The 14,955-nt window shown below is 33.2% G+C and overlaps 1 protein-coding gene across 2 annotated transcripts; it reads right to left on the bottom strand.

Moving 5' to 3' along the window:
- Nucleotides 1–14,536, bottom strand: LOC127721495 (mucin-22-like). 2 transcript variants are annotated; one of them, XM_052228255.1, is made up of 7 exons: nucleotides 14,472–14,536; nucleotides 9,331–9,413; nucleotides 6,708–6,816; nucleotides 4,513–4,658; nucleotides 2,208–2,310; nucleotides 1,331–1,470; nucleotides 1–512 (listed from the first exon to the last, which is right to left on the bottom strand). In XM_052228255.1, the coding sequence occupies exons 2-7, from the start codon at nucleotides 9,407–9,409 to the stop codon at nucleotides 31–33; spliced, it is 1,059 nt and encodes a 352-aa protein (XP_052084215.1). In that variant the 5' UTR covers nucleotides 9,410–9,413; nucleotides 14,472–14,536; the 3' UTR covers nucleotides 1–30. The 2 variants fall into 2 exon arrangements, with proteins under 2 accessions (XP_052084215.1, XP_052084217.1); XM_052228257.1 differs by lacking the exon at nucleotides 14,472–14,536 and adding an exon at nucleotides 10,933–11,020.
- Nucleotides 14,537–14,955: the final 419 nt, after the last annotated feature.

The raw sequence follows: 14,955 nt of genomic DNA, 5'->3' as shown, positions 1-14,955 counted from the left end.
TTCAGGAAAATACCAACTTTTATTGAAGAATCATAGCAAATAAATGTAACAAACAAACAAAGTAACAGCAACAGGATAAATATATGACGAAATCATATCTGCAGAACTAGTATCACCCAGTATTGACGAAGCAGAACTGGTATCCTCGAGTATTGACGCGGCAGAACTGGTATCAGCGAGTTTTGACGAAGCAGAACTGGTATCCCAAAGAATTGGCGCGGCAGAACTAGTATCACCGAGTATTGACGAAGCAGTACTGGTATCCCAGAGTATTGACGCGGCAGAACTGGTTTCACCGAGTATTGACGAAGCAGAACTGGTATCCTCGAGTATTGACGCGGTAGAACTGGTATCACCGAGTTTTGACGCGGCAGAACTGGTATCACCGAGTATTGACGAAGCAGAACTGGTCTCCCCGAGTATTGAAGAAGCAGGACTGGTATTCCGGAGTATTGACCAAACAGAACTGGTATATCTGAGTATTGACGAAAGGGTTGTTGTCTCAGCAGAACCTGCAAAAGTTTTGAACTCGCATTAAGATATTTAACTACAGATATATGACTGGTAACTGTAAAAAGAAGTTTTTTTTTAATTTTTAAAATTCATCATGTTTTATCATTACTGCCGAAGATGACATTTAGACGGTGAGCCAGCTTTGGATTCATTCGAAGCCCCTATCCCCTGTCCACTCACTTAATGTAGCAAATTTTAGTCTTTATCTGGAAGTATATACGATATTCGCAAAAAATATTTAATTTTCAAAGGCATTTTTGTCATTGGATTTAGATTAGAGGATTTAAAACAAATACAAATTTTTGAAGGATACTCTGTTTGTCGGGTCTCGACCATATCGGGTGAAGGTTATCACAAAACCATTCATCCGAAACGGACATCAGTATCATATGAATGAAAAGGGATATGGGGTATTCATCAATAAGTCAGTAACCCAACGAAAAAAAATAACCATTAGGCATCTAGAGGGCAATATAGTTCATCATACGTACTGACATATCCTTTATATATAGATCGTAAAGCCCTTTCCTGATTTTTTTTAATGAAGCGGTATGTTTTGTTGTCGTTGTTAAAAAATGCAAAACAAAGGACAAAAAACTAAATTTGATAAAATAAATGTGTGAAAAATAGTCAATTTATTTAATTTTGTAAGATGACAACTAATGTGTTAGACGCTTTACGACAAACATTTATAACTGAGCGAAACCAAAAATATCTGGATATAACAGTCTGTGCTCAACCAAAAATGTAAGGGTAGACATGAAAATTTTAAGAAGGTTGGGAGGAAGAAATCATACCTTTTTTTATGGGGCCTTACCTGGACAAGTGGTTTGCTGTTTCGTGGCTTGCGTCCATTTATCTCTATTGGACTTGATAATACCATGTATAGCGTTACCAACACAGGATTCAGTTGTATTAATGTTGTCTTTGTAGCAATTTAGGTTATCTAAATATATGCTGAAAAGAATGAACAGTTCAAGAAAGTATAACAAATATGAAAATAAGATTTGGTATGATTCAATTTGCCAAAGAGACAACTAACCACCAAACCAAATGGCGTACTAAATATTAGGCTCTTAATCATTTACCTGGCTTAATGATTTACCTAGCTTAATCATTTACCTGGCTTAATGATTTACCTGGCTTAATGATTTACCTGGCTTAATGATTTACCTGGCTTAATCATTTACCTTGCTTAATCATTTACCTTGCTTAATCACGTCAAGTTTGGTTGAAATTGGTCATGTTTTTTTTTTTAGATAATTAGAATTTTAAATAAAATTTACTTTAACAACGGACGCCAAGTGATGGTCAGTGATGACAAAAGCTCACATGGACAATTAGGGACAGATGGGCTGAAAAGTGTTCACATTTTAGCTCTTGTTTTCTGTAGAAAGTTCTAATATTTGATAGACTTTAATGTCATGTTTTTAAAATATTTTATTTTCTTCAAAATGTGATTAAAGCTGACTAACGATTTAAATGCCATTTGGTTTATCTTGAATAAGTGCATTAATGTAAAAAGGTGTCTATGAGCAAAACAATGACACGCGACAGCTTCAACCCAGTAAACGTCACGAACCACGTGATGGTACACATCCACGCTGAAAAACAACAATAAAAGCGTTGTTTTGTCATCCCTATAGTCGTTCTTTTAGAATGAAATCGATGGGGGAAAAAACCTCAAAACTCACCTACAGTTTCCTGTCTGGACAAACTGGTTATATACAGATTCACATATTACAGGTAGAAAGTAAAGTATTGAATCAACATTGCTGCATGACATCGGTGGTATACCTAATAAAATAAGATAAATAACACTTTCAAAGTTTGAAAATGCTTCTGTGTTAGGGGTCAAAAACATTCCATTGAAATATCAATCAATTTTTAAATGTCGTTCCCCATTTATCATCTAGAGACCACGCAAGTTTGAATTTTTCCAACAATCATGGCCCATTTTTTCGGAAATTGTAAATGTGAAAACGTCGAAAATCGAACAATACCTGTCTTTAGTAGTCCAAAACATTTCATTAAAATTTCAATCAATTTCACTAAAAAGGTGTTCTCGAATGATTATCCATAAAACAAAACAATTCGATGTTTTTCCAAATACTCAAGTACCATAACTCTTGAGAACGGTAAAATTGAACACGACGAAATCGAAATTCCTCATATGTGTTTAGTGGTTTTACACGTTCTATTAAAATGTCGTTCAATTTGAAACAAAATGAGTTCTCCATTTATAATGTTGGAACAGTAAAAGTGAAAACGACGAAAATATAATTTCAATTAACTTCAAATAAAGGTTCTCTATATCAGGTATATATCATCTAGGAACTAAAAGTGTGATTGACGAAAATATAATTTTAATTAAGTTCAAATAGAGGTTCTCTATATCATGTATATAATTTATCATCTAGGAACTAAAAGTGTGATGGACGGACACGAGGAGTCTTATATATCCCCAACTCTGTCGAGCGGACGTATACAAACTATGATCCATATCATAAGAGGGACACTTATTCCTTGACAGAAGCTAAATGCAGTCAATGAAGAGATAATCTTCTTATACATTATAATACTTTTGAATAGGAAAAATCTTATACTTGTAAGATTAATCTCCTGGAATGCATATGCAATAACACTTTTAGAGCGATACATTTTTCCACGTGACTTTGTAAATTTTCTGATACTGCACGATTGAATTCTAAGTAAACATTTATGTACTTTATTTGTTTAATTTCAAATAAATTATCGCTTTTTATTGAAATCGGCAAGTAAACGACTAACGGGGAATAACTCTTTTTTTATTTTATTACTCTAGTATAACAAAGACAACGTTTACCAACACGATTTGTGTGCTCAAATTTTCAAATTTGGTTCGCTCTGTGATAACATATTAATTGTTTTGGTAAAGTAAAATACAAAATGCAGTTAAGGATGCAGTCAGGTGAAATTTAAAAAAAATCTATAATTTAAAATTGATACTATAAGTCAGAAAAGCATTAGTTATGGAACAAAATAAGCTAAAAATATTGATAGGTTATGGATCCGAACTCCTTTTCGAGATATTTGATTTTAAAAAATGGCGGGAAAAGGCTGACTCGGACTTTACCTTATATTTTGCATTGGCATTATTGGGTTCTCAAATCGTAAGTGAAGAAATATAGAATCTGCCTAAATTTTGGTAATGACCTTTTAAGTGATATTGAAGTCTTCTGTGAAAAGACAAGTGCGTGATATGGGGCAAAATATTTAACCCTGTATTGTAGGAAAAACCCACAACGATAGTATTACGTTGTCGCAACGTAATGTCAACGTTGGATTGTTTACTGGGGAAGTCCGAACATTTGACAAAAATTCCTAAACTTGACATGACTACATCCTTAAAAGTTGTTAATTATTTCCGTAACCTTGTTTTGTTTAGAAAATATGCAAGCTAACAAATTTGTCATTTTCTACTGGACCCTTCAGGCAATAGGAAATCAACCCCCCTTTTTTATATATTATTTTTTTTGGTGTTGTAACTTTTTGATAATTAACATTTCTTACTATTTCAACTTATTTTGACTTATTTAATGTGTAAGTATATGGTAAACCTTTTGAACAGAAATACGATATTAAAATTTCCGATCTTTCCTGCCTCGTGGAAAATAAGAATAGAGGGATTGTAAAATTAGATGGATAAGAGAAAGAACATATTAAATTAGTGAAAATATTAAGGAATATCAACAACAAAAATAAAATAAAAATAAAATAAAATCATATTGTACAGAAAAAGTGCGGCTCATTCCCAAAGCGACTATTCTGGACCCAGTGAAACTGAAAGCTTACCAATTTAGTAACATCAGCTCAATGTTGAAATTAGCTATTGAATTGCCTAATAGTGAGAAATACTTACTATTTTATGAATATATTAACTTAAAATTGGTATGCCTACTTATATCACATTGTTATTGTGCGGTTGTTCAAATTCATTATTAAAACAAGACAACTTACAGTCACTGATATTCAACTTAAGAAATAGCATTATTTCATCTTTGAAATCCATAATCATCTGATGTTGTTCTTGAGCCGTGCATATCCTCCCGAACGTGCCATTAACGTTATTGAAAACACATGGTTTAACCTTATTCGTCATCAACCTGTAAATGATAAAGTATGATAAACATTCATTTGAAATGCATTCCAAGTTAAAACAGTTTTAAAACATTTTAGTGTTTTCCGAGAATTTTTCGGTATTTTTATCCAATACGCGGAATTGGAAATATTTATTTTGAAAATTCCGAAACACTTTGAATGACAATGAAATGTTAAATTTACAGCATCAGAAAGTATTATCTACCGTTGATGGAGATCTGTTCACAGTGTTACCATTATCTGGAAAAGGTAAAGCACTAGATAAAAATTATCGCTATTTGATATCATTGAGCTGCTACTCAGACTTTGTAAAACGTCACCAGTGTCTGAGCAGAAAGTTGATGAACCAGGGTTATTTCAAAGATCGTCTCGTCCTTTTTCTAAAAAAGTTCATCAAGACCTTGTTGATAAATATTCCGTGTCATCTACACAAATAATACATGTTGGTCTTGATGTATAGATGCTAGGTACTGACGTTGTTTATCATCTTAATTACGTGTTATAGTGTTCTTTTATTTGTCTTTGTAAATTACTAACGTTTACTGTTTGGTCCATTTTTGGTAATATCCTTTAGACGTGGCTCGGTACTTGTACATCCCGCCATTGTGTTGTTGTGCTGTGGTCATTTTTTGTATTCTTATGTTTCATTTTTGCGTATGTGCTTTGTCTATATACCATTTTGTTTTTCTTTGTTGACATATTTGTTAATTGTTTTATAATGATTGAGATTATAACACAATGTTGACTGCTGTACACCTATTTTTACATTTTTACCTATTATGTCTGTTTGTTTTGTTCACACCTTGCTGTCAATATAATAATGAAATTTTATGCGACTGTCATACAAGTGAGAGGTTTAGCTAGCTTTAAAACCACCATTATCTACATAAGGAAATGCCTGTACCAAGTCAGGAATATAACAGTTGTTTTCAATTCGTTTGATGTGTTTGAGCTTTTGATTTAGCCAATTGTTAAGGGACTTTCCGTTTTGAATTTTCCTTGGAGTTCGGTATTTTTGTTGTTTTACTTTTTACCAATTTTCATCTTCATATTCTTCCGTGTAACCTGCCTATCGATATAAAATAAGGAGACGTGGTATGTTTACCAATCAAAAAATTATCAAACAGAGTATGATATGGATATAAACAACTGTAGGCTACCGTACGACCTTCAACAATGAGACAAACCTATACCATAAAGTCAGCTTTAAAAGGCCATGATATGACAATATTTCAAACAGTTTAAGCGCAAAAAACAACGGCTTGCCTCTCGCGCATTATAGTAATAGTTTCATAATTAAACTTATGTATACCATGACCAGCTTTCCGATTTTAAACACGTTAGTACAAAATAAATCAAGGGATAATTCGTCTTTTCAGAGTCTAGTGCATTCTGCGTAATGTTTTCAAACGTGTACCAGAGCAATGTCATTGGTTCAAAATGTATTAAATAATGGAACTTCAGCCAATTACATGACGTTGTTTTCATTTTGTTTTTGGGATACGAACTATGAAATTACCCATAATCCTTTAGATTCTGAAACGGCGTATTGGCCATGATACATTGTACCCTTACCTCACAAAACTAATTAATCTGTAAGCACAATTGTGAATATCTGTTAGAAAGAGAGACCCCAAAATGCCTACAGTAACTGTTCACTGAAAAAGAATTCATAACTCAAAACGTGTCATTCAGTCTTTAATTAGAAGTTACCCCCAATTGGATATGAGTCATTTATTTATACCGAAAAACTTAATTTTACCCTATTTCTGTAGAAAATGTTTTTACTCGTTATTTAACATTGTTTTCTGCAAAAGTTACCAAATACTATTTAAAGTATGTATTCGGCTATTTTTTATGTTCTTTTTGGCTCTTCAAATGTTTCGGTTCTTATACATTCTCGGCTTTCATATATTTGGATTTGAGCGTTCCTGATGAAGGTAAATCCAGAAAAGCGTGTTGTTTTCATTTTTTAAAGTATTTACATTTACAAATAAAGTGTTCATTTTTCACTGGTGTTGTCTTACCCACATTTTTCACTGGTGTTGTCTTACCCACATGTTTCCTCGGTTGTTGCATTTGTTGCTTGAGAGAACAAGATAGAGTGTTTTCTAGCACAATTCGTAGCAATTTCTTTTAATTTGGTACCATCGGTACAAATATCTAAAATAAATTAATATTCATTTATTAGAATAAATAACTATTGCAAAGATTACAGACCGACTCTCCTCTGGCGTCCAGTGGTATTTTACTAGCTTTAGATAATACTAATTTTGACACATGCACACTCGAATCACAGGACGCCAAAAGAATTGTCATGACTAGCACGTCAGCATAAAAATATAAGAAAAAAAGGTTAAATTAAAAATTTTTATAGTACCAACATTAAGAATAAAGTTTGTAATTTGTAACATACAAAAATTATAAAGAGAACAGAATAGAGACGAAAAAGTCCTAAAGTTTCATAGGTTTAAAGAGCAAGCTTACTTACAAGTTGGTCATTTTTTTCGGATTGAAAATGAATTATAAATTTAAATTTGTCTATGAAGTGACAATTTTTAAGTTTTAATTTCAAAAACATATACCGGTATTCCAAATATTTCTATTTTTTTCACAATGATAGCAAAACATGAATTGGACAAAAATTGCATTTTATTCAAGTTTCGGAGACGCCCATTATATATACATTTATTATCTTTTGTGTCGATCTAATGATATAAAAATAAGGAGATGTGGTATGATTGTCAATGAGACAACTATCCACCAAAGTTCAAATGAAGTGGATGTAAGCATGTCTTTTTCAACTTTTTTTTACAGTTTGTTCTTTTATTGTGCTGCTACGCCACTGTCCAAGGTAAGAGGAGGGACTAAGCGCTCGCAAATCTGTTTAACCCTGCCACTTTCTGTATGTGCTTGTCCAATTCAAGGACCTTGCATCCAATGGTTGTCGTTGGTCGCAGTCTATCATATTGGTTTTCTCGTTTGAAATTTTTTACATTTTGTCATGTCAGAGCCTTTTATAGTTTGCTATGCTGTATGAGTTTTGCTCATTGTTGAAGGCCATACGGTGACATATAGTTGCTCACTCTACGTCATTTTGTTTCTGGAGGATAGTTATTTCACTGGCAATCATACCACATCTTTTTATTTATGTTATACATGTGTCTCATTTGTTTTTAAATCGACACTTCGTATTACGGTCACCAACTCACGAGAGGCCCGTTTTGATTTCTTGAGAGATACAAATCTTTTTATCTACCGATTGATTAGAATAATATTCTCTATTTAGATATGTTTGACTCAATTCCTTAAGACGTTTTCTCTGTTTTGGTCTCGGGGGATTCGTAGCTGCATCAAGAGCGGAAGGTTGTGGGCTCGAACCTCGGCCGGGTCAAACCGAAGTTTTTAAAATTGATATTTGCTGCTTCTACCTAAGCACGCAGCATTAATGTAAGAGCAAAGACTGACTGGCTCTGAGTCAGAATAATGTGTCCGGGTAAGGTGACATGTCTTCATGCGGACTGTGACCTAAAACGTTAAAAATCCGACTCAGCGTGTTGGTCTAGTATAATGTCAAACTCCCTGGCAGTTCCAGCTCCGATCCGCATACTACTGTACGGAGTAAAGGAAAATAGTTCTGGAACGGAAACGACCACTGTACGGAGTTTGGTATAATGTGTGCTTATTATTCATATCGCAGTAACAGGTTTTCGTCCTGAATTTGCATTATATTTGCCACTGGACGTTAAATGGTCAATCATCATCATATGTTTCGGTCCGTGTGGAGTTCATGAATGCGCTTCACTTAGTTGTCTTTGAATTCTCTTGGTGTGTGCTTTCAAAATGTAAAAAAAAAAATGGTACCGAAATCAGTTTAATAAAAATTTTTGATAGACCAATGAAAACCTGAACTAGCTTGTTCTTCTCTACGTTTGAAACCATACTAAATTATTACCAGTTTAGTTATATAGGTTAGAAGGAGCCTCAAGGAGGGACATGTGCTTAAATATGAATATTAAGTGCTAATCTGCCTAAGAATCAGGCAGTGGTTAAAACATGACAAACAAAACTCACTCAAGTTGACATTAATCTATGGTCAAATTGTATAATGGTGCACGAATATAAAATGTGTTTCCTGTTTCTGTTCTATTAATTCAAGATGTAATTTGTTGAAATGCACTAGAAATTAACAATTAAGGGGAGCTAACTCAGTAATTTGCTATAGGATGAAAATAACTTCAAAATAGGATGGATAGGTCGGTGGGTTTTTTTTCGGCCATGTTTTGAAATTTTTCTAAATTGCCCGATTCTTACATAGACTGGCACTTAATTCTCTCCTTTGTGCTTAGGTGAATATTAATGGATTGATAATTGTTTGCTTAACGTCTTGTGGTAAATGTATCATACATATTCCGAACCATTAGAAATAAACAATTTGTTAGGGATTGCTCATTGCTAAAGGCCGTACGGTGACTTATAGTTGTTAATTTCTATGTCATTTGGTCTGGTGTTGGGAGTTGTCTCATTGGCATTCATACCACATCTTCTTTTTTCTATAATTGATGCAATATGTACATTTTGCAGGTTCTGCAAAGTGAGTCGAGCAATTCCTTTTTGACGAAAAAGATCAGTTCTAAAACAGCATGGATCAACATTATAACGGTGAGTATCCTTTACCTCCGTATACACCAACCAGTAACATTGCTGAAGCGACTAACAGCATGCTAAATCTTTTAAGTGTCGTGGTTAATAACATCTTTCTATAAAAGGCATACAAGAATTAAATAATGTAAGGTATATACGTCAATGATTCAGAAACCTAACGTTTGTGTCAGTGGCGGATTCAGTGGGTGGGGTTGGGCGTAGAGGGCATACGCCCCCTTAGATTGGAAAATATATAATTTTTGGCAAAAAATCGTTCAAATTTGTTTTGGCATATCGCTCCGCTAGGCGGTTCATATTCAGTTTGAAATATGGAATTACATGGTCAACTGTGCAATCAAACTTGAATGGTCAACAGTGCAATCAAAACTTGAATGGTTATTGTTTTGCAGGCAATGTAATTTCAGTTGTGTTTTTAAATGCGGTTCAATTAAACACACATATGGCTTACGGCGCTATATCTTACTAAAGTTATATTACGAAATATTGGGCAACGTTCTATTGGGAATACATATCTCTTATTGTTGTTGCCGGTTATCGATTTCTTGAATGAAGAGATATTTCTGTTTTCCAACTGCACGGATATGATACGAATAAGTGATAAAAAATCGTAAGGGGTTCCGCGGAACACTGTGTCTCGCCTGCGATTGCTGCTGTCAGTGTAAAAGTGTAATGCTGACTTAAAAAGTGAGTCCATTTATCAGAAAAATACAGAATTTTAAAAAGATTCAAATTTTTTTTAAATGTTCTTTCTTGGTCTTGAAGATTTAGCCTCTGTCCATGTTTCGTTTGAAGGTTTACAATCTTATCATGTCAAAACAATTTATTCCCATACTGTCTGTAAATGTTAACTGTAAAAAAATACTAAAAATGACAAAAAATATATTTTCAAAGGTTTGCTTCAGACATTATCTCTTAATCATTAAAAAGCTTCTGCCAAAGTTTCCTAACACTCTATGGAAGTTTGACAAAGTAATTGATGTGTAACAAACTTTAAGCCTACACTGTATCTACTTGCTAACTGTAATAAAACTAAGTCCATTTATCAGTAAATAGCGGAAAAAAGAAAATAAATATTTTCAAAATTTTGCTCTGGATACTGTATTTTGGTCATAAACAGGCTTCTGTTAAAATTTCATAAAATTCCATAAAGGTTTCACAAAGTTATTGATAACTGAAAAACTTAAACCTTAGACTAAATCTGAATGTTAACTGTAAAAAAAACAAAATCCATTTATCAGTAAAATAGGGAAAAATATTTATTTTCAAAATGTTGCTCTGGGTACTGTATTTTTGTCATAAACAAGCTTCTGTCCAAATTTCATAAAATTCCATGTAGGTTTGACAAAGTTATTGATGTCTAAAAAAACACTGACTGAACCTAAATGTTGACGCCGACGAGGGAATCTAGGATCGCAATGTCTCGCTTTTGCGAAATAAATTTCGCAGGCTCAACAAAAATGAGTTAATTTGATCCGGCATTATGAAACAATATATTATGACATTTCAATTGCCTATTCGTTAAGTCATTACTGGCTTTCAAAGGTTAAAACGATGTATACATTTTCTCAATGACTACGGAGAAATGAGATTTCGGATAATATACAGAATACTCACATTTTTCATCAAAAAATCTTTTTTTATTCTTAAGCATACAAAAAGATTTAAAATGTATGATGTTTGACGCCGGAACACAGGACACTTGAAAAATAAAAGATTTTCTTTAAGAATAACTTATATTGTATATACACGTGATTTTTGCAAAACTTAGCCATCCAAGTATATAAAACATATTAATTTGTTTCGTCAAATTTGAAGTATCCTATGACTTAAATAAGTTGTATGCAGGGGCCCATTCAGGATTTTTGAAAAGGGGCGTAATTCCATAAAACTGAAGAAACACCGCCGAGCGTAGCGTGGCTTAAATAATTTTTGGACAATTCAATGCTGAAAATGATTTATTTTCTAATCAAAGGGGGATGGGCGTACGCCCTCAAAGCCCCCCCCCCCCCCGTTAAATCCGCCACTAGTTTGTATAGACTTTTGTACAGTTAACAGAAAAATAGTTTGTAATCATTTAGGTTGTTCCATCATACTAGATCTATATCTAACAATGCAGGTTTTGGATATGATTTTGAAAATTAGATTTGTGTCATCGAAAAACATGTATACAGATACTTAAAGTCATTTGAAACGAGTTTCTTGAATCTTTAATGTTATCGAAATTACTGAACCAATGCATGCATATATACTTAAATAAGTCCTGTATGTACGTATTTATTTTATATATTTATTACGAATCAATAACGTATTATCGACAAATAATATTTCATTCAGTGATTGTTGATCGCAAGCTAATTAACTTGCGAGTTTGTTGTCGTAGTTCACCGGATCGTGACATTTATAAACAATCAACACAGAGCAGTGGAGCACGTGACAAATAAGTGAATAAATAGAGCCATGATATTTTTATTATATTTTCCAAGTGTTCCCAGTTGGTAATTAAACTTTTCCTTAACAGTTGTTGAATGATTTATTGTATTCAATAATTGTAATAATCAGTTATTACTACTGCACGTTTGTTTACATTCTTTCATCACGGTTTTCCACTCGCACCTGCGCTGTGCGATGGCCGAAGTTCTAACGAGAGGTCTTGTAGTTAAGGACAAGTTACGGGAAAATATCGGCGAATTAGTGTAGGGGAAGACAATAATTCAATAGCAGCACATTAAGAAGATTTTGATAAATTAAATATAAGGTTTTTTTCTTCACGAGAAAGTTCACGTACTCTTGTTTCATAGTAAGACTTAGCCATTCAAGTATATAAAACATATTCAACTTTTTTTTAAATTTGAAGTTTCATGTGACTTTAAAGATCAATGTATTCGAAATAGCGTATAAATATAACCATTTCTTCTCGTTGACATTTTTTTTGTTTAATTTAGAAAGACTTCTGTTAAGAAAACTATTATTAAAATTGAGCAAAATAAAATAAAGTATGGATAACAAAACTAATAACTTTTAATCTCTGTATTCCTATTGAAACAGGAAGATGGGATTTCAAGACTTAAGGTGGTACCAAACACCTCGACTAAAATTAATTTGGCTCGTTAAATTTTCATAAAATTTTGACAAAATATTAACTTTGACCCTTTGACAAAAATATAAAAATTTCATAAAACAATAGAACGTGATTAAAACGTTCAGCTGATTTTTACAGAGTTATCTCCCTGTAGTGTTATGTACCCCCTTAATTCCAGATTTATTCTCTGACAGCACTGTAACATGAGGCATGCACAAAATATATACAATACAATACAATGGCAAAACAGAACAATAAAATTGAGAATGGAAATGGGGAATATGTCAAAGAAACAACAACCCGACCAAAGAGCAGACAACAGCCGAAGGCCACCAATAGGTCTTCAACGCAGCGAGAAAATCCCGCACCCGGAGGTGGTCCCTCAGCTGGCCCCTAAATAAAATTGTGTACTAGTTCAGTCAAAAATGGACGTCACACTAAACTCCAAAACATATAAATGAACTAAAATTAAAAAACATACAAGACTAACAAAGGCAAATGACTTGGGACAGGCGCAAAAATGCGGCGGGGTTAAACATGTTTTGTGAGATCTCAACCCTCCGCCTATACCTCTAGTCAATGTAGAATAAAGAAACACATAGCAATACGAAGCTTGGGTGACACTCGTGTACATGTATGAGGGTCTGGATTGGGTTGGGGTGGGGTCTTTCGTTTCTGAATTCGTTAACTATTTAGGTCATTGTTCTCTATTCTTTATATTTTTAGCTCATTATTCTCCATTCTAAATATGTTAGCACCCCATTATTTTCTATCTGTTATATTTTAGAACTCCATTATTATCTATTCTTTATATTTTACCATACCATTTTTCTTTATTCTTTGGCCCATTTTTTTTGTAGTATTGGCCCATTATTCTCTATTTTGTGAACCCCATCCATTTCTTCATGTATACATTGACACAGGTTTTATACATTTTTGAAACTGCAATTTAACATAAGGGTACCACGTGCTTATCAAAATATTACGGAGTCTTGTGGATTTTCAAAGTCAAGCGCTGGAAATGTAATTTAAATGTCTAGCGCTGTAGGTTTGTAAAGTCAAGCGCTGGAGATGTAAAATCAAGCGCTATAGATCTTAAGTCCAGCGCTGTAGATTTGAAGTGAAGCGCTTGAGATGTTTTAGTCCAGCGCTGTAGATCTAAACCTAGCGTTGTAGAAAGTAAGTCCAGCGCTGGAGATCTAAAGTATAGCGCTGTAGATATATAAAGAGTCTAGCGCTGGATATGTAAATAAACTCATCATGGATACCAGGATTAAAATTGTGTACGCTAGACTCGCGTTTCGTCTACAAAAGACTCATTAGTGACGCTCTAAACAAATAATCTAAAATGTTAAATAAAGTACGAAATTGAAAAGCTGGAGATGTAAAATGCAGCGCTGTATAGATATAAAGTCCAGTGCAGAAGATGTAAAACTACAGTACTGCAAATTTAAAGACGAGCGCTATAGCATATAAAGTCTAGCGTTGTAGATAATAAGTCTAGCGTTAAAGATATAAATCTCCAGCGCTTGACTTTAAAAACCCTTTTTTGTATGAAACCAACAGTGCTCCGTAAAATATATAACTATTTCACAAAAAAAATAACGAGTTCATCAAAAACATTATAATATCAATATTACAACAGTATCACGAATATGTACTCAGTGTAAAGAAAATTATTAAGATTAGTTTTATTTAAGATGTTATTAACATGTAAATATGCATACATGATAGAATATAGAACAGTGGCGGATCCAGAACTTTTCATAAGGAGGGGCCCGCTCCAGTCATGCTTCAGTGATTTCCTATATAATCAACCAAATTTTTCCCATGAAAAGGGGGGCCCGGCCCCCCCCCCTCCAGGTCCCCCTGGATCCGCCTATGTAGAAATAAGTATTTACTTAGATATAATTACATAAATATTCCAATTATTATGAAATGATCACGTCGAAGTACACATGTACAAGCATTAATCTATGTTTTGTTAAAAAAAATGCTCTATTCAATATAAATATAATCATATTTCATATGTTGGTTTCCTACATTGAAGATCTTATATGTACTATTTAGTTACCTTGTTTTGTATCCGTTTGTTTCGTCATTAATATGTGAATGTTATGTATTACTTCCGTGTCATACATTTGCGTCTGATCGTTATTCAATAAAACTGGAAACTGGAAACTAGTAAAACATCAAAATAAATATTAAAACTTTCAAATATTGCACTTGAACAGATGTTAGTGACATATATTCACACAATTGTTCGTTTTTTTTTAATATCAGTAGTTTCGTTTAAGAAACGGATGAAAGAATGTTTTCAGTTAGTTTTAGTTTTATGAAAATTCAGAATAGTAATAAAAGACAGACGAAAAATTAATTTAGAAAAATTACTCAAGACTCAATAAAGAAAAGGAGAATTTCAGAGACCTATTTAAAAAACGGGGACACTAGAAAAACTCAGTAAAGACCATGTTATTCTAGAAGGTCATGTTCGGGAACGGAGAGAAATCATACAATATATATATATATAATTAAAAGAATTCATTTAAAAAACCGTC

This window comes from Mytilus californianus, unplaced genomic scaffold (assembly GCF_021869535.1).
Source record: "Mytilus californianus isolate M0D057914Y unplaced genomic scaffold, xbMytCali1.0.p SCAF_12, whole genome shotgun sequence".
NCBI lineage: Eukaryota > Metazoa > Mollusca > Bivalvia > Mytilida > Mytilidae > Mytilus > Mytilus californianus.
The sequence above is the reverse complement of the archived record's forward strand: the minus strand, read 5'-3'. Positions and strand labels throughout refer to the sequence as shown.

What these genes read in the sequence shown, in the direction of transcription:
- LOC127721495 (XM_052228255.1), bottom strand. Translation starts at nt 9,409, where the DNA reads ATGTTATTAACCACGACACTTAAAAGATTTAGCATGCTGTTAGTCGCT. An exon ending in ACAACCGAGGAAACATGTGG is followed by an intron (nt 4,659 to 6,707) that starts GTAAGACAACAC and finishes TATCATTTACAG; the next exon opens with GTTGATGACGAATAAGGTTA. An exon ending in TAAGTTGAATATCAGTGACT is followed by an intron (nt 2,311 to 4,512) that starts GTAAGTTGTCTT and finishes TTATTTTATTAG; the next exon opens with GTATACCACCGATGTCATGC.